This window comes from Lagopus leucura, unplaced genomic scaffold (genome assembly GCF_019238085.1).
Source record: "Lagopus leucura isolate 7727_CA_CO unplaced genomic scaffold, USGS_WTPT01 Super-Scaffold_739, whole genome shotgun sequence".
NCBI classification, from domain to species: domain Eukaryota; kingdom Metazoa; phylum Chordata; class Aves; order Galliformes; family Phasianidae; genus Lagopus; species Lagopus leucura.
In genome coordinates, this window is record NW_024962255.1 from 11,690,635 (window position 1) to 11,714,657 (window position 24,023).

Sequence of the window (24,023 nt, forward strand, 5' to 3'; positions counted from 1 at the left end):
GAAGAAAAGTCTTTGAAACAATCTTAATTTCACCTTAACACTTTTAAATTATTTTACAAAGACTGTACCTGCATACCACAGCCACATGCAATAATCATGCGATCTCAGGTTGGATATTATGAAAAATTTCTTCTCAGATGCACTGGCAGAAGCTCAGCAGGGGGTGGTAGAGTCATTGTCCATAGTGGAGAAGAACTGCGGTGAGGTGGCACTGAGGGATGTGGGCAGGGGGGCAGGAGTTGACAGCTGGACTAGATCTTAGTGCTCTTTTTCAACTCTAATGATTCTATGATCCTCAGCTCTGCCCTGATGTATGGAAGCAGCACAACACACTTGTTTTCATAACAGGTGCATTGTATACCCAGCACCTGACTTTTCACTGGATTTCCCTCATCTGGACATCCTACAAGCAACTACTACAATCAGCCAAAACAGCCTGCGAAGGCCAAATTGAAAAGGCAGCAACCTCTGCAGAAAACGTTGACAATGCTGGTACCAGCTTGCTCCTCATCCATAACAAACCATGTAAGGGATGGTCCTAATCACCCAGTAGAAGTTCAGACACAGGATCATCAATCTCTTCCAAAAGCTCCTAGCAATGTAAGTTCAGATGTTAGTTAAGCTTTAGGTGAAAAATAAAGGGACAAAACTAACTAAAATAAAGCACCCCTGTAAAGCAATTCCAACCAATAAAATGTATTTGTGGGAATTGCCTGAACATAGAACAATAATGATAATAAACATGTATTGTAATATTGAATTACTAGTAAATTCGACCCACTGTTTAGTTTTATCAAAACCTTTGGCATTAAGTCATTTCTGTTAAAAATAACTCTATCTTCATAATTCTCATCAACCTTGACTGCTCTATGCAGACATCACTGTAATTTGCTCACCAACTGCAGGACAGCTGCCAATGAATACAGAAAACCAACACTTGAAACTAGAGAGAAGACATCAGGAACCTGAAGAACACTCAGGACCACATTCTAGCTGCATATCCTCAGGTGTTCATTGACAACAGGAGCTTTACCACAAGCTAGCCAAGAAACAAACAATCCCCATGTGCCTGTGTGGCTCAGAACCACCTCAGACTGGTGGTTCTGATCAGGTGCAAATCTCACTGAGGGGGATGAAAATGGTGCCCACTGTCACCAAGATTCAATTTGATCCACGATTATTGAGATTTACCACATAATGCAGCAAAGTGTTAAGTAGCGACTTCTTCAAAGCAAAGCAAGGTGTTATTATGATGGTAATTTGTACTTACATTGTAGCATTTGCCAAAGATCTTAAAGCATCTCTAAAGGCATAAATCAGTCTCTTTGAGAAGTATTTGTCTGTTGTTATAGACATTATGTCAGACTGGAAACTACAACACAAAGAAGTTACACTAAGCATGAAATTTCACTCCTCTGCAAAAGGCCAGCCCAAAGACTCTCCTTAAGTCCCCCATAAATCCTTTAAGTAGGGCTTAATTTAGAAATTACACAGGATTAAGGAGGCGGATAGGTCTCATACTGGTCCTTCGGTACCTGAGTCAAATTTACCCATGTAGATCAGTAAAAAAAAAAAAAAAAAATCTAAAAAGAAAATCTATGTATCTCAACTTCAGTTCTGAGCTTAGTATTATCACACTGCACAGACATAAAAAAAAACAACAAAAAATGAGGGTTTTTTTTTTTTTTTTTTTTTTTGGAGAACCCAGTGCTCACTCTGTCCCTAAAGCGCACAATTTTGCAGCCAAACCAACCATCCCACTTTACAAAGCAGGTATATCATTGAATTTTTGTTCTATACACAACTTGCATAGTTATTTACCACTTGATCCCCTTACTTTATAAATAAATCAGCACAAGGCAATCTCTACCCTGAAAGCATTTTTTGCACGTGTGCAAATCTTTACATGGCTAATGTTCTGCTCAATAATATTGCCACCACAGTCCTTGATCTACCTCAGTTTTCTCTCACAACTCAATTTGCTTTCTCAAAATAAGAAGCTACCCCCAACAATAGGCTAGACCTGAATTCTTTCCAACATATGTGCTCACAGTTACTTAAATACAAACCCTCATTTGATGTGTTCTTCAGTCAGAATTTATTTAAAATAGCTGAGGCCTGTTACAACTTAGAGACTATACAGCTGTAATTCTGTAGCATCATGTGCAATGGGAATTGAGAGTCTGAACAGTTTTGAGTAATTATGTCACTCATTAAAGCAATGACAAAGAAAACCTTGTGCTGGCTACTCAACGGTAGTCTGATGACAGGGGAAATTTCTTTTTTTGTCTGGTGATGTTAAGCAGTCGTCATCCATCCTATATTACTTTGTTAAGATATGCAAGGTTTCTGAATACACTCTTGGCTATTCTAATTTCATATCTAGTTCTTCACAAATTAAAGTAGCTGACTACGTTAATTACTTGTAGAGAATGCAAAACAGGCTTAGTTGTTGGTTTTCTTTTTGTGATGTTGTTTTTTAATTTGTTTGATTCACACAAAAACCTGTTGAATTAGAGATTGCATTTAACTCTAATACTAAGCTCCGTAGCCAAATGTAATCTAACACAAATACAAATTTTGCCTCATCAACAGCTTTATCGCTAGGATTATGTTTAACTGCTTTTCATCTTCTATTTAACAAAGAGAAAACCCACTTCTTCCCTCCTCCATGCTTTATTACTGTCACGCAGACCCATCATACATGGAAAATAAACATTTTCAGCTGGAAAACGAAGTTGGAAAGTGACAAGATGTCTTGTTGTAATGTACCACCTGAGATATTTTGCACAGTCATGTTATGGCTAAACTATAGATGAGAGAACAGTACACAATGAAGCAGTGATGCTCCATGGCTGGCTGGTATTTCAAATCCTTAAGATGCTGCAGCAGTTACTGTAGATAAGAACTTATGCCACAGAATTGATGTTTCTAGAGGGATATCTCATAGGTAAACAGCAGTAATTTAAAACTGACTCACAGCGTCTTCTTTAGTAAAACATTTCAAGGGCATTACTCAGGAGAAACTTACAGGGATTGCTTGATAGTGGACAGGATGTCCTACTATCGGGTAGAATACTGGGTAAGTTGGTCTTGCCAGAAATGTCACTTTAAGTTTTAGCAGGAGAGAATATTTCAAGTGACAGAGTACTGGGGTAGAACTGTCATGAAGGAAAAAATAATTGTGTCTATCTTATCTAGTTATATATTATACAGCCTCTGTGAGGTACGACAGAGGTTTCATCTTTGCTTTATAGACTTTAGGGCAACTCAGGCTAAATCATCAGATGAGAATCAGGAATCTGAAAACTACAAAACTACGTGTAAGAATGTGCATACGCTTTACACACTGCATCACATGTTTCTGTGCAGAATGACTACTAAATTTCATGTTGAATTCTGCAAAGCTTTTTGCAAGGTGCAAAAACTAAGTTGTTTCAATACAGAAATTTTCCTAGGTTTTTTGTTTTATTCATTATAGTTTGGTTGGTTTTTTTCTTTCTTTCTTTCTTTTTTTTTTTTTTTTTTTTTTTTTTTAAATTACTGCATCCAGGCCTGGGGCCTCTAGCACAAGGAAGATGTGGACCTCTTGGAGCAGGTTAAGGGGACGGGCATGGAGATGCTCTGAGGGCTGGAGCACTTCTCTTATGAAGAAAGGCTAAGGGAGCTGGACTTGTTCAGCTTGGATAAGAGAAAGCTCCAGGGAGATCTCACCATGGCTTTTACCTAAGGGAAGCTTATTAACAAGAGAGAGACCAACTTTTAACATAGGCAGATGGTGATAGGCCAAGTGGGAAAACTACTAAACTGCTAAACTAAAAGAGGAGAAATTTAGATTAGATAATAGGGAAAAAATTTTCACCCAGAGGATGATGAAGTGCTGGCACAGCTGCCCAGAGAAGCTGTGGGTGCCTCATCCTTGGAGACGTTCAAGGTCAGGTTGGATGGCACCTTGGGCACCTGGTCTGGTGGGTGGCAATTCTGCCCACAGCCAGAGGCTGGAATTAGATGGGCTTTAAGGTCCCTTACAACCCAAGCCATTCTATGATTCTATGTTTACAATTCATTATTATGCAATCAACTGAAAAAAGAGGCAGTCCAGATGCTCCAAAAACTCAGTGATATTGTATTATGTTTAAAATGAACACTATTCTCAAGAACTATAATAAAAGGCATAGAGGTCCCACAGTTCTTCCATAAGTACAACATACAGGAGCAGAAAAAAGTGGTTTCCAAACAAATTCTGTTATGCGAATACACTGCTATAAAGATGAATCAAACCCCTACGTTCTATTCTACCATGAAAGTTCAAGACACGTTATGCTTCTGCAGTATATGGGTATGAAGAATCTAGCTTCATCTACACTGTTATAATTCCTTACTAACAATAGTGCCCTGCACAAAAAAACAATTTATACTAGTGTGATTTCTTTAATGTGACGCTATGGGAAAATAAGCCTTGAAAAAAGCCTCACAGAAACATAAAGCATGACATCAGTGTTTAACCCTGTGTACATTTACTGTTCAGCTTTTGCCTTGACTCAGGCTCCACAGGCAAGAAGTACAAATCCTGTTTTTCTGTACAAATTGGTAATCAAAGGCTCATATCTTCAGTCTCTTCTAGCTTCATTTAGTGCTCACATTTTCTCTATATCAACTACTTTGTGATCTTCACCTGATTTAAGGTGGTACAAGACATTCTCATACCTCTGGATGCTCCCACTACACAATTGCTTCAATTTAGCATGACATTTCTAATGCAGTGTACAAAATGGAACATCGATGAAATGTTTTCAACCTCAAGAAAACCAACTTTATTTAAATAAAGAGTAGGAAAGTGCTTGGTGAGAGATATGTTGTGGAAGTTTATCCTTTGGGCACAACTTCAAGTTTCAAAGTGAGCCCACGTGACCTGAGCACAGATTTCAAGATGGAAGCATTATTTCTCTATGCACTGGGTAATGGCAAAAACAAAAACTGCATTTATTTAGTGCATGCTGTCATTATACATCCCCTGATGTCTCTAATGCTGTTCACAGCACAAAGCTGTAGCCACGTCTGTCAACGGTAATAAGCATCTCAGTTAAAAAACAGATTATCTTACACAACTGCACTCCTACAGGCTGGGCTGAGACTCACCTATGAGAGAGGGTGGGTTTCATGGAGCTCATAGAGTTCATGGGGGGTTGCATTGGGAGCTTCCCTGGAGGATCGTTCTGCCGGCTTTTCTGGTGGCGAAGCAGCAAAAGCCGTCCCAGCTCCTCACACCACGACGAGAGCAGTGCTGTGCAATCAGAACAAAATGACAGTAAGTGCACATCAGAATAACCGGTACAGCTGAGTGCAGATGCAAGCTGCTATAACAAGAGCCACAAACTGAACAGACAAGCCCCAGGAGTGAAAAGTTCGTCCACGAACCACCACTCACATTGTTATCCTATCAAATTGAGTCTGTAATTGCACTACGCTATCATTATAATGTTTTTACACAAGTTGCAAACAGTCTGCACAGCCCAGGAGGCACGAGAGAATTTGTCTGAGCTGAGCAACAAAGAGATAAGTGGATGAGGCGCAAGGACACGGGGTAGCTGTTGTGGGTGAAAAAAGGCACTGAAGAATTCGTTTCACACTAATAGAAACGTAACAAAAACATGCAGAAGACATCATTCACAGAGGGGAGCAGTGGATAACAAGATCTCTTTTCTGTTTGGCTATTTTTGTGCTAAAGCTTAATTGGAGAGGCATGAAGAGGAACCCATGTGCTGGAATTTCCAAAACTGCCATTAGCTACCAGTCCTGAGTAGATAAACATGAGAATAGAGCCGCACTAATGCGGGTAAGGTATACAGAAGTTAGGTACTTCCATCTGCATTTGAACCAGCATAACCCCTAAGTGCTTATCTCCATTATGTGACTAATCTTCTGGGCAATGACGGTGCTTCAGTGCTTACAGGAACATCATGCTTATGAATGATGACAGGCAGATATTTCCTAGAGAGACTAAAAGCTTGCAACTCCCTCAGAAGACATGAAAGGGTTCATTATCTCTGAAAATGTGGCCTTTTCCTTAAGCACCCACAGACAGAGAAGACCAGCCCCTCTTACAAAACCGATGTAATCTGGAGTAACCAGAGCTTGAGAAAGTGACTGTGAGTTGGATCTGGCTGTGACGAGACACGGCTTTGCAAACAACCACCAGTGGCATGGCTGAACCACAGAGCTGCCACAGTGCCAGCAGCAGGAGTGGCTCCGTTGGGCAAGACATTCCCAGGGTACAGCATGGCAAAGGGCTCCACCAATGAGATGCACATGAACTGAACTCTGTTCTGCAGCTGAAGAAGCATTTCCACGTGGAAGCGCTTGAGGATTTTCATCCTTTAAAGTGTGCTTTGCATAAACCTCATCACAATAACATGCTTTGTGCTTGTATATTTTTTTAAACTAAGTGCTTTCCTAAGGTGGTATGAATGGAACAAATCAACAGATTGTGCAGGCAGGTGAGAACCAGGAGGCTGCTTAAAAAGCAAACTGCCATAGCAGCTTTAAGCAGGAGAGCTCTACATGTAACTTCAGGCTTACCACTTTAAAAGAGCAAGAGCAGAATTCTCCAAAATTGAGGCTTTTAGTTTCAATTCTTATCGTTTTCTAATGGATATCCCCTAGCCCAGTAACAGAACCCCAAGCAGCAGCCACCTTTCTGTTGCAGAGGTCCTGTTAACCAACATTTAATAGAGCAAATTCCAAAGGGACTAATTGTGAAGTCATATTTGCAGGGGAAAAAAAGAACTTGTTTTGCCAAGAACGCCCACAAATATGATTTTTCAGTTGGCAAAACAATTGGAATTTCTCAAGCTTAATGGCCATACAGGAAAAGTATTTTAAGCCAGACTATTCCTGTGAATTAATCACACATTTGGACAAAGGCGATGCAATAAATTCCTTGCATTTATCAAATGGAAGGTCAGCAGTGGTGTTCAGGGAGGCATTTTAGAGCTCTGCTTTGACAGGAAGGGGACACCGCTCCTTTATGTAACCAAATACAGGCACTCCAAAATGGTTAGCCTAGCATGCAGCCTCCAGAGTGTTCCCCCGAGTGGTGTGAAATGCTCCAGCAATGAGTGTCAGCCTAAGCTGCTTCTCTACTAGCCAAGGAATCTGTCAACAAGCATCTGATCACATTACACTCACCTTTCATCCCTGCCCTACCACTACTAACACGCTCCCCTTTTCCAGCTGCCCAGCGACACGGTCACAGCGTGGCACAGCTGCTACCCACACCACGGCCACTGGAGCATTGCAGGCAAGCACCATGCTGCTGCACAGCAGTGCAGCCATGTCGGAGCAACAGGGGATGAGCATCCCCTGAGCATCACCACGCCGAGTGCAATTACTGCAGCGTCAAATGGAAATCGCCCATCTTACACACGGCTTTGATGCAAACAGAGCATTGCTCCTTCCGTACACGTAGGCACTTGACAAACAAGATAAAAAGAAGCAACCTAATGGGGCTGAGGACATGAATCTGCAAACAAAAGCCATACCTGCTTTGGAAAAAAGCAGAGTAACCCTTGGAAAAGGAATATGCCAGTGAGATAGCATTGCTTTGGTGAGGTGGAGATAAGGGAAGATCTTAATGAGTTATTAATATTACTAATATCTAACACACACATTTATAAAGGTGAAATGTGAACTGTCAAAGAACAAAGAAGCCCTCAAGATAAGCCAGACAGTTACATTCTACAAGTTATCTGGAGAAGACTCCTGTTTTCAGAAACCAGGATACTGCGGGTATAGAACGTAACACATTTACTCATCCCTATCACAGCACTCATTACTGAGAGGTTTAACCTTTCTCCCTGGGGACATCTCGACTCATGTACCACGTAGGATAATCGCTCTCCTCCTGACATTGGTGTTTGTGCAGCAAAGAAAGCAGACCCTGCCCAGAGCTCCCAGTCCACCAGCATCACGCTGCCCCAGCCAGACAGGAGCCTGCTGCCCTCCCCACACTGCCATGAGCTGCTGCGTGCTTGGTGTGTAGGGGGAGTGTGCACCTCACATCTGGTACAGCTGCCTTCTGGAGAACATTACTTCCTCTGCTATTCAAGTCAGATGAAACAAACTCAAAATGAATTTACAGATTACACTATTCATCTTTAGTGTACTTAGTTACTGCTTTTTATGCTGACAGTATTGGGCACATCTCAACTCATTTACACTCAAAGCACGAGAAATTCAGTATCGTACTATAATGAACAGATAAAGCAGCAAGCACAAAGGACAGCTACAGATGGTGCCAACAGTCAGTCTCTCCCTCTCACAGCACAGCCAAGCAGCTGCTTTTTCTCCCCCCTCTGCCCCTCCTTCTTGCAACAGGAGCACAGATTTTGCAGATGGACCATCCACACCGTCTCTCACAGCCTCTCACTGCGGCACTTTAATGATCAGATTTAAATCGTGTTCCTGTGCTGCACTGCTACAATGTCCCTTGCATATAATAACCCAGCTCTCCTGCCTAAGTTGAAGTCAACTGTTGCAAGGAGGAAACAAAAATCCTTTAAGCGTGCACCCCCTCGCTCCCCTGCACACAAACAAATGCAGAGCATAGCCTGGTTAATTCCCCAGAACTGACATTTTCAGCCAACGTGCAGACGCAGAGGGCTTTGCCAGCTCATGCCAAAAGATGCATAATAATGGCAATCAAATGACGTGCTGACAGTTTAAGTGTATTCACACATTTATTTTGCTTAAAGGGACATGCTCTGAGCTGATTGGTGCAATATTTGACCTACTTTTCTCCATTTGGAAAACCTGTATCATTCTTAATGGGATTGCATTTTACTTCAAACGTTGATGCATTTTCATAGGAATAAATCAATACCGATTTGCTAGGAACGACTGTGTTAGGGACCCAACACAGAAATAAGCAGCCTCTGGTTTTGCACTTGTGAAACGGAGAAAAACAGAGATTTAAAAATGAGAGAGATTCCAATCTCAACTTGCCAACGAGGTTTCTAAAGGAAGCAAGAAAAAGAATTTAAGAAACCGTTTCTAGGCGTTCAGCTCCCCACAGTCAGCTTGTTGTTTTGCCTGTCTCCAGAGAAGGGAGGTGCTAGTGCCTCCATGCAGTGTAGGCTGAGCTCTCCCCACCACACTGACAATACCCCACATACCACAGCTGGCCACGCTTTGGCCTTCTGGGTGCCTTCGGTATTTCTTAGTGCTTTCACTGAAAAATCACAGAGTAACACTGCGATGTGTGCACTGAGAGCCCAGGGATGGAAAATGGTGGAAGGCAGAAGATCTTTTTCCCTTCTACTTGAATGACATTTCAACCATTTCTTTGCAACCGCAGAGCTAAGCTTTTCTTCAAAGAGAAAGGAAGCAATCGTTATTTAATCCCCTGCCTCCAGGAGCCAGGTGCTTAGGAATGTGCCAAATATCACAAGATGCGCAGCACCGTTATTCGGGCTGGCAACACCGCCCAACATTGCTCATCTTTTGCTAGGGCCCTTTGGAGCCGAAGACCTGTCACTTGGAGACAAAGCAGACCTCTCCAGCACACACTTGACAAGGTGCTCCCATCGGCCAGGCTTTGGAGGGGAGGGAAACCATGCCTCCCACCCAGGCTGCCTGCACGTTTCCTTACTTCTCAGTGACAAAGGCTGCCAGTGTACTTGCATTCACAAAGCAACAATTACATGATGAATGATGATGGCGTGTCGTGGAGAGTAGTTTATAGCCCTGGCATTGAATATTGGGTATAGTCCATTAGAATCCTTTTTGGGTAGGGGAACAGAAAAGGAAAGGCAAACAGGCTAAGCAATCAATGCTACCCGATAGATTCCCTAATGCATTTCATTAGCTGTATACACACCACCGTCAATAGCTACAATCCTGTAGCTGACTGATTTAACTCAGCGCATCGCAAAGTGCTGCAGTAAGCATCTAGGAGCGAATGAGCCAGTGGGCTCCCTAGAAAGCAAAATACAGAGAAGCATGGTGTTAATCTATTTACCTATTATGATACCCTAGTATTAGTTACAGCTTATCACCTCAGTAAATCACTGCCTCTTGTTAGGGAATGTGCTTAAAGATGCAGCAAACTGTTATTTACAGGCAGACACTATATTTACAGCTACAAAGACAGGTGAGGAGGGGATAGGACAACAGCTCAGTAATTTCAATGCCTTCTGCTTCCCAGGAGACTGCTGTAGGAGCACAATAGGATTACCGTTTTCTTGCTGCAGTTAAGCTGCAGCAGATAGTTCAATAGGCAGGCTGGCAGACCCGTATCTCTTACCCACTGCAATGAAAATATTAGGAAAAAAAGGATGAGTCTGATTTGGAGAACTATCTATTCGGCACCATCTCTCTGGCTTGCTGCTGTATCTCAGAATGAAATGCATTTGGCTGAAACATTTCTACAGCATCTGTAAGAAAATCCAGTTTTTTAAAAATCTTCCCCCCTAGATTCTATCCCTTAATTTTATATTGTTCATAGGACCAGATTTATATGTTTTGTATGGAGAATTCCATGTAAAGGGAATACAGAGTTACCGATGGCTTCATATTCTTTGCTGCATGAACCACAATCTGAATACAGTGTTTATAAATCATCCTGTGAAATAATGTGATGGGGCAGGAAGGGAAACAGTGACAAGGAAAGAAGGAAAGGAGTGAAAATAATTATCATCTTAGTTATTTAAGAATGTCATTCTTTTCACACAGGATAATGCAGAATGCACAGTGTTTGGAAAATAAATATAAAATATGTGAACTAGTTAACGCTCCAAGTGCTGCATTATTACAGAAATAACTCTATTTGCCTTAAAAGGACAGAATCTTTGTTCAGAGTTTTGGGAAACAGAAAACTTCTGTTTTTCTCTTGTTCTAAAAGCCATTTTCACTTGTAAGGAGCAGGGAAATGGAGAGACAGAGGAGAAACTGCTCATTGCCAGCTGCGGCCAGGACTGCTTTTCCTGCAGCTCTCCTCCTGAGGCACGTCAGCAGAGCCAGGCAATGGCTGACTAACCTCTCTGAGTCAGACAGGGCAGGAAAGCAAGGCTATGGAGGAGGGAGGATGTAATTAGCGATTAAAAGCAGCTCGGAGCATGGGTGTTCTCCCTACCTCTCAGCAATGCCGAGTACCCCTGCATGTCCTGACCCACTGACAGACAAGCCCTACCCCCGTCATTACACAGTCTTCTACTCTGTATCCGCCCCAATGCCAAAAGCACAAAAGAAATGCATACAACCCAATTACAAAGCAGAAGTGTCAATTTTTCAGCAGCCTGGCAGCTCAGCCTGCCTGTGGTTGTGCAGCAGGAGCCGGGCACCCATCTCTCACAGTCCTGGCTGCCAGCACCACCTGCAGCACAGCACCAGGCCTGCTCCCCATTCTGCTCCTGTCCCATCCCAGGGGGCTCATGCCCTGCTGCCTACCTTCCTGGAGCAGCTCCAGGAACCTTCCTTCTGAAGGATCCTTCAGGAAGGATCTGCCTTCCTGATGCTCTCCATCAGGCAGAATCAGCTGGAACAGTTGTGGCAAGTAGATTGGATTAAACAGACCAATTTGATCTGAAGTTGCACAATACCAACACAGAACTGTGTTGAGCAGAGCGGTGAGGAGATCTGTGACTTTAGTAGCACCTTTGAATGGACACATTCTGTAAAAAGGGCACAGGGAACTGTGTAGAAATGAATTCCCCCACAGAATAGGCAGGCACTGTGGTGTGGGGAGGCATGAGCTGCCCCCCTGCTAAGCCCAACATAAACACAGAGTCAACAGCAATCATCCAGTGCTGCAGAACAGGGTAGGATACTGGCTTTCACCACCAATATAAAGTCATGTCCTTTATCACCAATGTTTCCTCTGTTACCAAAGCCACATTTGTGTCCTGCAGAAATACCCAGCTTTGCCCTGGTGGGATCGATCTATAATGTAGTTATGTATTGTTATGAATGAAAAAACAAACATCATGAAGGTTTGTAGCACAACAGATAACATGGGGAATGCCTAATTAAACTAAATGCACTATCGAGTTAACTAACATAGGCATTATTGAATAAAACCCTAATAAAACCTGAGCATTATCAAGCATGAGCTCTCCAGGCTGCTGCAAGAGAAAAACACAAGGTACTCGTCTTGTCTGGACTATGGGTCCAGCTTGCCTTGGCATATTTTCAGCTCTTCATAAATACCTCTTCAGACTTATACACACAACATACACACACACATATATACAGGCCTTCCCAAAAGCTCTTGCCAATTGGAAGAGGACATGCTGGAGACACAGATTTGAATACTGCTATCCTTACCCCATGACTTCAGTGGAACTGGGATTTCCCAATTTCCTTCTATACTTGCCAAAACTTGGCAGAGTATCTTACCAGATTCACTACATTAACTTTGAAGTAATACATTACAAAACATAGCACAATGGCTCAATTTGGCAAGCACTAAACACACTGCATAGATCCAGATAAAATACATAAGCATCTCATTTAGACTTAGCAGTACCCATGTTGCTACATCTGAAAACACGAACCATTATAAAGAGAAGACAAAGCCAGTGAAAGACCACAAGCATGGGAACTGTGAGCTCCTGAATTTGACTTTCCAAAAGAAATGCACTCAAATAGCATTAGACTGTTCGTTTTCTTACTCATCCAATTGTTAGTTTCACTGCCTCGATTTCAAACAACAGTGTCTTTCATAAATGCTGTGTGCTTTTATTGTGTAATGCCAGTTTCAGTCATCAACAGATTTCACACATAACACAAGCATCTGAAAAATGGAAATGACTCATGGCAGCTCATCTTTGGGTAGATTCAAACTGGTGACCCATAGGTGAGAGGCTCACTTCCCCTTAAACCTTTTTGAGCTCTCTGATCACTACTGTAAACAACTTCTGAGCTAACTAACAGCAGGCCTAACAATAAAAAATGCTACAAAAAACACCAGAGGTATTTGACCAGAGATTCAACACAGGGAATCCATGCACAGACAGTACAACGATGAAAAGACTAGAAAAGGCAAAATCTAGTGATTATCTTCAAAAAAGCAGAAGGAAGAACTGCAAAATTAAAGACCCAGTATCTTATTAGGAAAAAAAAAAGCAAAATGATTCAAAACAACTAAGAGAATAGTGAAAAATGAGTAAAAAAGGAAATGGATTGGTCAGAAACAAATCACATCACATTCCTATACTTTCTTTTTACTAGCAAACAAAGGATCTTGAGTGCAGAGTGAATATTATTTTGATGTTACTGAGGCTTCAGCGCTTCTCTACATGACTTTTTTGCAAACAGATAGAGGAAATAAGGTCTAGCTTAACACAATAGAAAATGGCTGGAAACATAAACTTACAGAAATATCAAGCCAATGGCAGTAATAAACCCGAGCGTAATCAGATAGGTTTCTGCAGTACTCTGTTCTGGCTCTAAAATGACTGAGTGCGTCATTTACAGACATCCATGATGGAAAAAAGGATCCATGGATAAAGGGAAATAACATGTTCAGGTCAACTTACAGATGGCACAAGCTGCACAGAAACATTGGTTTACTTCAGAAGTTTACAGTTAAAATGATCTTGACAAGTTGGAGAAGTATTCTGAAACAGTGCTCAACAGAGACAAGTACAAAGCATGGCACTGCATATCTGCACAACAGAGTGAGAAAAGCCTCTGCAGGCAAGAACTTTCCCAGGTGGAGTTGAAGGAACTCAGTTGCATGAGTGGATGCGCAGTTCAAGAAGTGCCCAGCTGTTTCTCTCTCCTCAACAACATTATAAACCCATTGAATGGGCAGAGAATGAGTAGGAAGAAGCTATTAAATTAACCATGAAGAAAAGACTGCACGGAGTGGGTTTATTTATTTAGCTATTTAAGAAGAGGGCAGATTGAGAGCAGTATTCCATTTTCAAGAGTAATACCCCAGTATCTGTATCAGCAGCATAAAAGCCAGAAAATAATAAACTATGAAGACATAGCAAAGACATTGGTTGTGTACCAAGACCATTCTCCTCATGAGAAAACGGTAAGCTGAGGAACCTGCATGAGTGGAGATGCTGAGAACAGGTCAGAAAAAGAAGCAGTGAGGATGGCACTGGGGGCTCTTCAGCCAACAGAGAATGGCACTAATGACTTTTTAAGACTTCTATAGTCCAATGACTCTGTGATTGTGAGGACAGGAATTTCAAAGAGCTTGCATCTGAAAAGACTTCATATCTGCCTTGTACTTATTTCTACTCTAAAATGCAAGAAAATTAAAAAATACTTAACGTTATGGTAACAGAGTGGGGAGCTCCTGCAGAGGCTACTGAAGTGGCCATCCAGATCCATGGATTGCTGGCTAAGTTTTGAAGAGGAAGTTTTACTCTGAGTACATGTGCTGAAGGTCACACTGCCTGTGGCTGAACGAGGCCTAGAGCAGAGCAGATCACACACCTTCCCTTTGCAGGAAGGAAAAATCACCACTGCCACATCAAGGGGCTCCTGCTCTGTGGCGGCATTCTCATGCCTGCCATGGAACATTTGCAGGCAACAACTGCAGAACATCTGGAGAGGCTTTCAAGGAGGAAAAAAAAAAAAAACCCACAAAAAAACACATAACCAAAATTTATAGCAGAAACATGTTTCCAAAGTTAACATTGCATAGCTAGAACTTCTAAGAAGGACCAAATGCTATTTTAGGAAGTTTTACTTCTTGGTTTTGCAGTTTCGCTCCTAACATTTATTTTACATCATTTTCTTTCTTTTTTTTTTTTTTTTTTGATGAGAAAAGAATGTTTTATCAGGTGTCCTCAGGACTTTTTGCTTTTGTTTGATTACCTTAATACAGTCTTTGCCTTTCTTCAAGCATTACAGCAAAAAAAAAAAAAGTTAGTTTGCAAAGTTGGGGGTGGGAGGACCATTTTTTGCCTTATCCAAACTTTTGTGTTTAAGCAGAAATAAGCTCAAAGCACTCTGGGCATATCCTCTTGTTTTCCTTTCGGAAAAAAACAATTGCAACTACATATAGAACAATCTGCCTGCGCTGAACGTGGAAACAGTTAAGGATATTAACAAAAAGAAACTGAGCCGACAAGATTTTTCAACTTGACTATTTCTGTTCTAACAGCACAGAGCAGAGCAATGCATGCAAGTACTGCAGGTTCAAACAGGCAGTGTTTCCCACCTCACTCCCTAACTAATGCTTTGGTTTTCTAAAAGCATTACTGCTTCTGTTTTTCTCTCTGTATCCCATCAACCCCACTCAGCCTGCCACCTTCCCTTTGCTAGCAACCTGCTCTTCTCCTCCGGTACTCATCACCTTCCTTTGAGAACTGCCTAATGAATTAACGTTTAATTAACGCAATGAAGTTAAATTGTTCCAAGCAGCACTGGGAACCTGGTTACTATCTGGAGCAAAAGAAGAGTTGTGCACCCTGAAAGTTTGTTTCGTCTGACTGCTTTATTTGGTCAAACAACAGATATTGCCTCTCCCTACAAACCTTGCATTCCTTAGAGTCTTGGATTTTCACTGATACTGCAACAACAGTACAATATAAAATACGCAACATCACTTGCTAAATTCATTTCTTCTGTTTCTCAACTCGTATACAGTTGTATTAAAGGAGCAGACTGAGCAATGGAAGCTCTCATTAAGGCATTCTGATTTCCTTTAAGATACAACATGCACCACATTTATTTTATTACCAATAAAGGAAAACTCATTGATGTTCCATTATAATTAGAACCAAAGTTGGCATAAAATGGGATTCAAGGCCTAAATAAAGCTACCTTGATCTTCAGATTATTTTGATTGTATTTTCAAGACACAAAGTGCTTAGCAGCAGCAGTTCTGCCTGCAGGTACCCATCCCCACCATGTGCCATGCCCTGCCGTGCTGGCACACACCCAGCTGTGCTGGAGCATCTGTCTGCATGACCACCCTGTGAACCAGACCAGGGAGATCAGTGGACTTTTTTTTTTTTTTTCTTTTTTTTTCTTTTTTTTTCCTCCAGACTTTATGCTGTTGTCTTTATGCTCTTTTTTTCCAGCTGGCTTGGGCACTGCACAGAGGCAGGGGCAGGTGGCTGTTCTGCACCTGCATGGCTAGGGGCTGCAGCTTTGCTGTGCTCCTGTGTGCCCCAGTCATGCTAGCAGCACTGCAGGCACAGTGGCTTGCAACAGGAGGCTGCATTTGTCTAGAACCTTCATATGAACAGATTAGAAATTGCTATTTCTTTGTCCTCAGGGGGATGTTTATGTTTTTACATGAATAGAAATGGGTTACCTATAGATCAGATGAAAACATGAACACAGCTAGTTGCTTCCTCCACGCACTCAGGAAAGAAGGCAGTGCAAATCACAACCACACTGATCTTTTAGTACCTTTCTTTTCTCTGTTTGAAAATGCAAAAAATGAGGAAGAGGGAAAGGATTATTTGTGAGCATCTCATCACAGAGACATTTGCGGGTGAGCAAATCGCCTAAACTCCCATGAAGGGCACCCGGTCCCCTCTCCCCACACAGAAGTGCTGTAATTTCAGGACCAGAGAGCTACAAGATAATGCCATCACTGCTCCTGCTGTCTATAAATAATGACTGCACTCAGATCCAGCAGAGTCACGAGGAAAGGCTGGCCCTCAATATATGCATGTGTGTGAGCACGCGCTTTGAAACCCAAATAATTCTAATAATCTTGCATGAAATAAGCTTTAGCTTTCCAAATTTAGCTCTGGTCCATGCACTCCCTATGGCTTGCAGAGGACTGCTATTGTATTTTCCAGTGCAGCTCTTCCCTCAGAAGCTGCTGACGAGGGCATTAGCGGGGCATTGTGTGAAATCATATCACGCACTGCTGTGTGCAGGCTGTAGCAGGCAGAGCCAGCAGCTCTCGGACAGTCTCGCTTCCAACATCTCAGGAGGAGGATGGCAGAGAAAACCAGACAGTGCTAATGACACAAGGATCCAGGTTACAGGGACAATTTCCTAAAGCTTGAAAACTGCTTGAAGCAGTAGAGCAATGCGAAACAATTATTCTTCTAAAATATAATCTGAATACTTAGACAACTCTACACAGCATTAGTAACACAAACTGGAAAGCATTTTGAACATTTTGGACAAATTGTATGTGACTTGTTGCTGGGTTTTTTTTTTTTTCTGGGAAAATGACTAGAATACAACCTGACAGAATCAACAGAGCCTACCAAAAATGTTGTTTACCTAAGAAGGAAATACCCACAAGACATTAAGGGGTAAGATTTTCATCTTTGGAAGCCGAAACAGAAGTGAGCCTAGCAAGGAGGAGAGGGGATTGGGGTACAGCAAGAGAATAGGATTCCCCAGCTGTCAGACTCTGCTAATTCTGCAGAGCTTCTCACAAGGACAACGTTTCTGTTTTGCAGCCTGCAGAAAAGCAGCAGTTTGCACCAGCACTGAACAAACATCCTATTTAAATAGCAACTATATCTGCTTTATGTTCCCAGAACATCTGGATCAAAGGATTCAAATCGGACATTAGAACACCAAATACCACCAGAATGCGCACAGTAAGATGCTGTTCCTGCTGATGGTAAATAAAACTGTCTGCTCTTGGCGCAAGTGGTTTTGGATCAACTCCTGCTCCTGATGAAGTTGGTGGGAAAACCCGTCAATAGGTTTTGTAGCAAGAAGACTGAATGCCTTAAATTCACAGACTTTCTATCTGAACCTTTCACTAAACCACGATACTTTAAGTTTGTAAAAGAAAACACAGCATGTAGCACTGAGGGATGTGGTTAGTGGACACACTGGTGATAGGCTGAGTTGGTCTAGATGACTTAAGTAGTCTTCTACAACCTTAATGATTCTGTGCTAATTTTTACTTTATACATTCACAATTACTTCTGTATTAGCCCATGCAATCATAACTGTTAACTTCTGTTATATGTACTAACACATAATGTAGGAAAGTGACTAAACCAGTGGGTCCAAAACAATAGAAATGAGAGTAAAAGATCAGGGTTCCGAAAGGTGGAAGGAGATGCGGCTGCCTGCAGACTGGGCCTGGCTATTCATTGCCTGGGGACTACAGAAAGGGCTTTTTGCAAGCACAGAGCAACTCACTCCTTCCATAAAGAGCTTGAAAGAAAAGCAATAAAAGTTCAAAACAAGATGACATGGACAAAAATTTCTCAACAAAATTAGCATAGGAATGTTTTCTGGAAGGAGCTGGTTACTTGAAGGGCTTTAAAGAAAGAAGGGGTTTGCAGCCAAGGATTAGGAAACTTTCTCTAAGGGGAATAAATGAAATCATGAGGGTGGAGGAGCAGATGAAGGGAACCCTCAAGAGCAACAGAAACAGGGAACAAGGACAAAGGCACCAAGGAGCAGATCTGAGGACAAGGTCTGGACCTGTAATGAGAAGGAATAATGGGTAATTATCACAGTTTCAAGAAGGTGTGATCTTTTACCTGCAAATTTTAAGTGCTGTATTGTACTCTGTAAACAACATTTTCCTCCAGCTTAGAGCCCATATGTACATGACCCCATGGAAGGAAAAAAAAAAAAAAAAAAAAAAAAAGCCAAATCTGGACAAATTAAAATAATAAATGCAGGCTATATCCCATCTAATCTTGTCTAAGGTAACACAAATAAATCTGCATTAGCAGCCTGTGCCTTGGTGCTACAAAAATGATACATTACATCATTTCAAATGTCATGTTTTGTGCCCCTCTTTATTGTCCATGGGATACATCTGTTCTGTGGACATGCTCCTGCTTGTATTCTACACACACATTTAATCCTTGCAGCTCTTCAGTAGCACAACCCCTCTGAAATAAAGAACTGGCTGTTGAAAACATCTGTTTTGATCTCTCTTGGATTTCAAGCTGATTGTCTAAGATCAATTCAGGATACAAGCTCAAGTTCCAAAAGCTGTCAAGAAGAGTTTAAAAAAAATGAAATACAGGCAGTGCAGCTTGGCTGTGATGTTGGCCAAAAAAGGGTAAAAAATATTTTTTAACTTCCTACACAACATAGTTGTTCTCCCTCTGTCTTCTGAGTCATATCTGCTCATGTTACTAAGAAAGCCCCACAGAGCCAATATCACCATGGAAGAACAAGATGTATTTTCAACAAGCCTGTTAGCTGATTCCAGCTGCTGCAAAGCCTTTATTTTCAGAATTGATACAAGCAGCAGAAAAAGCACTGTGAATTTCTGGTTCCTGATACTTTAATTTGTAAACCAGGGACACGTGGTATGGAAAGGTAACAGCAGACAGTGAGTACTCCATCTGTCTAGCAAGGTAACTCTTGAAGGATGGGATTACATTTCCTCTTTCATACAGTTCTTATAGCTCTTGAGCTAGAAATGCTATTGGAACTTCTAGCATGACCATGCAAATACTATGTATTACAATAATACAGTAAGAAAAGTAAAAAAAGATAATTAAAAAAAAAAGAATATTGCAAAAATTTTTCAAACTGCAAGAAGCACTGATTTTGATTTGCAAGAATCACTGATACTGATTTCACAGTATCTTACAGCAGGTATTCTTCAGAGGCAGAGTTAAGCACAGCCATGCATCAAGCCCACACAGATATACATGTAAACAAAGTGCCGCTTTTATCTGCAAGTCGCCAGTAAACACTAGCTAATCCTCACCTAATCCTATGAAGAGAAGAACATCATCCTAGTTTAACCAAGAGGGAAACTAAGGTAGTGAAATAATCCTTTTGGGAAAACACTCAGGTTAGAAAGCCTCAGAGAACAGTTGTTGTCTGAAGGTGTGGTGAGATCACATCCAAGTGCTGCTAGGGTGAGAGAGCGTGAGGCCACCGACTGGTAGGTCGACCTCAACGTGTCTATCCATTCTGATACAATGCTGTTGTCAAAATTATTCTCTCTCTCCAAAGGATCTTTTGGACAACTGTTGACAAAAAGACCACGAAGGAAAGTACAGGTTTGGTTACGAACATAGAACAGGATTTTCATGTCTATAGAACAGAGTCTTGAACAAAGAGAAAAACTGTTCCAGAGTACAATGCCAATCATTAAGGCCATACATTCATAACCATCCACAGCATCCTGAAAAGGATCAATGCATTCAACATCAGATGTGAGATTAGAGCTCAGAGGCTCTTTTCACAACCTGAATGCAGACCACCAGACTATGCTAATCTGACAGGAGGAATCCTGCAGGGAGCTGGGAAAAAGACAGATTCATGTCACAGAAAATGAACCAGGGATTCTAAAACCTCTTCGCAAATCTCTGCACAAGCAAATGCATCCCTGAACACTAGAGAACAGATTATAACTATGTTGTAAAGGCTGAAAAGTGTCCTTTTTAAGTGGATTCCCAACCATGTGCACAGGCTTGGAACATACTCTGCTCTGTAGCCTGTCTGACTCCAAGAGCCACAGTGACAGTGACATCCGGCATCGGTCCACCAACGTCAGCCAGAGCATCACTGAGAGGGAACAGGTTGACAGCTGAAGACTAGGATCAAGCAACCAAATTTTGCAGTGAAGTAGTCTAGTTCACTGAAGTACCCTGAAGGGGTAGTATTCGAAGTTCTCACTGAGTACAGAATAAGCTCCTGCTATTACAAAGTGGAATAAACTAACAGGAAAGATATCTAGAAGGAAGCCTTATAAAGCAAAAATGTATTTCATCCTGGGAAAATCTAGGAATCAGTAAGAACAGCAGAACACAACACAGGCAAGCCAACAGTAACAGCTCTGTGAGATAAAAGGAATACATTAAAAAGATATAAAGACTTCATAAGGAAAGACTGAAAGAATGATTACACATCTACAGCAAATGTTACTGTAGGTATCACGATAAAACCAATCAAAATCTTTTGCCAGATAGATTTCTGCAAGTTTCTGCAGAGATACTGATTTAAAAAAAACAGTCAGCAAAACCCCCAGCCTGGTCCCATTCGGGTTAAGGGGAGGGAGAGACAGTGGGTGTGAAGCTGTACATAACTGCTGTACTAATGACAAGTAACAAGAGAGCAATTAATAAAGAAATCTGCAATCTCATGTAACTGATACTGATGTGTACATGCAGTATGTGTTCCAGATCCATTGGGTTACAAATCATAAGGGCTTTCTGAAAGACCTCTTTCAGTAAAGGTGAGAAACTACACTAGTTCAAACCAATGCTCATGTAGGCTCCATTTTCTTTCTATCCATTCTAAGCAATGGAGTGCAAAAATGTAGTACGTTAAGTAAGGTGAAAGGTCTTAAGTATCAAAGCTGTTTAACTTGTTGGAGCAGAGACTTCCTCTTGTGTTCATACTTTTTGCACAATGGGATTTCTGATTTAGATAAGAAAACTAACCTAATATTAATAACTAGTAATGTCAAATGTCTTGTTCTCCATGAAAGAGCACATGTGTAACTGGCATTTGTAATGGTGGAAGAAATCAATCAGAAAAAAACCCAAAAAACCTAACATCAGTCCAGTGAATTAGTAATGAGACTGCCTAAACCTTGTGAAATCAACGACATTCTAAATTACTACAAAAACTAGAAAAATATGTTATTGTGTGCTGCCTCATAAGTTGCACTATGGGGACCCAGCTGTACTGAGTTTAGATTTCAGTTTCGAAGTGCGTATTAAAGAATGCTTTGGCTATTAGCAGTAGATGGAGAATGAGTTAGAAGAAACCAATTATATCATCTATGACAAAAAACATAGCTGTTGTTGCTTTGCTTAAAAGGTAGTGAACACTATTGGATAAGGCAAAGATTTCTCTGAAAACAATGTGCAAAATACACAGAAAGTAAATAAGTGAAAGGACTGGCACATGGTAGACAAGAGGCCTTGGTTGTCAGGGTCAGGCCCAAGAAACAGGATGGCCAATGGAGCTGCTCGGGGGGAGAATGGGAGAAAAGGGGTAAGAAATGGGGGTGAGTAGGTGGGGAAAAGTGGAAAAAGGGAATTAGTGAGTGAAACAGTCTCATGCTCATGAGCTTTCCCATCATACCGTATGCACTCCAGGCCCCAGGTTTGAAAGCCATTTGTCCACTCCACAAGGGAAGACCTCCCCAGCAGTGGAGGACGTGGGATTCCCAGATTCTAACCCTCCATCAGGCCGCAAAAGAGCTTGCTTCAGTGCCAGGAAGAGAGGCATGGCAGAATTCAGGGCACTATCTGCCCAGCTTCAATAACTTAGTTTTAACCAGCACAGGTAATTCTACAAATGTAGGTTATTTCCAAGTATGTCTTCCTACAAGAGGTAATATGCATAACAGCACACCATAACCTCAGAAGCTGGCGATACCAGTCTTTCTTATTCCTTAGTCTAAGCAGTACCATGTCCCAGAAAGCATATTGACGGTCCAGGTTGACAGGCTCCACAGAGTGCTGTAGCACTGGAATATGACCTGCAAGGCCAATATGAAGATGGCCAACCGGACACGTCTTCCACAAGGGCCCCCAGATCAGTTTCAAGCTGTCTATCATGTAATCTAAAAAATAAATAAAAATAAAATAAAATAGGCACTGAAAGTATGTTTTGGAGAAAAGCCAGTTGTAACACAAGTTGCTTTGTCTGCAAATCCAAAAATACACCCTCATTCACTCTCAAGAGAAACTATTCATAGACAGAAGGAACACTGCATAATTTGTAGGTCTTCGCAGAGTTTTTTTTTCCCCCCAAGAATCCTTTTTCCTAGAAACAGCATGAGCCAGACAGAGCTTTTTGCCCCCCTACCAGTCTTGAATATTTTAGGTCTTGTATGAGTGAATCGTAAAGAGCTGTGACACAAAGTTCAGTTTAACTAACTGCCGAACAGGAAAGCACTCATTACTCATTTAAAAGCATCCTTTGTGTAAATGACTACAGCAGAGAGTGATGAATTAAAAAAAAAGAAAAAAAAAAAAAAGAAAAAATCTCCCACAGGCCCCACAAACAGAGCCTATCTATGCAGCACGGTGTGAGCAGCAGGCGGACACTGCTCTCTCCTTTCTCTGCTCTCTGCAGCTGACCTTGTTGGTCTGCTGGATCTGAGTCACTGTTCCATGTTTGTATACACAGCAGCAGCAGCCAGCCTATGGTTCCAAATGTCAGCACAGACCCTGCCTTAACCCTGCCTTCAGTGCTTTGATTTCCAACAAGAAATTGGAGTCTTATGAAGAAGTTTGTTCAAGGAGAGGCACACAATTAATATCCATTAATATGAGCAGTTACATCACTGTATAAGAGTTCCAGGAAGAGAAGTATTACAATTCAATTTAGCATGTAGGCACAGAGGATATAAATTACCTACACCCTGTGCTGGCCACAGAGCAAGCTACAGCAATGAGAAGAACTGCCCTCATCAGCACAGAATCCAGCTGGCCAGTTAATCTTATTGCTTTCCTTAGAAGTGAAATACCTGTAGTGTACCAAGTCCCAGTTTAAAGGGCTGTAGAAGAATTAACCTCAGTTCAATACGCTGAAATAGGTAACTGAATAATGCACAGCAAAGGCCAACCAGTGAAGCTTCTGGAGCGTTATGCCCACAGCAGGGCTCATCCCTATTCTGCAGCCACCCCTTCCAGCAGCTGTGCACCCACATGGCCCTTGCACAGGACTACTGAGAAACCAAGCAGGCTTGGGAACTGCAGCAATGGGCCTTGTCATTGGCTTGAACCTGCTTTCAAAAAGAACAAAAATCACAGTTCCCAATATGATAAACAAGTGTGGTGCGAGGGGGGTCAAAGCTATGACAAAACATAACGGTGCTCAATACAGTCATTCCAGTATTTGGAAACAAGCTTCAAAGTAAAGTGAGAAAACTTGCAGGTGACCTATTTCTGTGTCAGAAAAAGACAAGATGGGGAAGAAAACAGTGTGCATGGGCAAGTAGATGCCATACTACGTTTTGTTTTGAGGAATGTGACTATTTGTACCAGTTCAAAGTATGACTGGGTTCTAAGTACGTATACCTTTCCAAGAGAAGGGCATGGAACTGTAAAAAGCTGAATGAAGTAATCAGTGGATAATCAGAAAGATGACACCAGAGAGGAAACGGCAATAGTACTTTAGTTATTGCT

At 41.6% G+C, this 24,023-nt stretch overlaps 1 protein-coding gene across 5 annotated transcripts in view; it reads right to left on the reverse strand.

Annotated features, from left to right (window-relative positions):
• Nucleotides 1-24,023, reverse strand: part of ZMIZ1 (zinc finger MIZ-type containing 1) — a 322,545-nt gene that overhangs the window by 45,623 nt on the left and 252,899 nt on the right. For all 5 annotated transcript variants that reach the window (XM_042862784.1, XM_042862787.1, XM_042862785.1 and 2 more), the window contains one exon: nucleotides 5,140-5,284. In XM_042862784.1, the coding sequence (XP_042718718.1) occupies nucleotides 5,140-5,284 (145 nt within the window). The remainder of the gene's footprint in view (nucleotides 1-5,139; nucleotides 5,285-24,023) is intronic.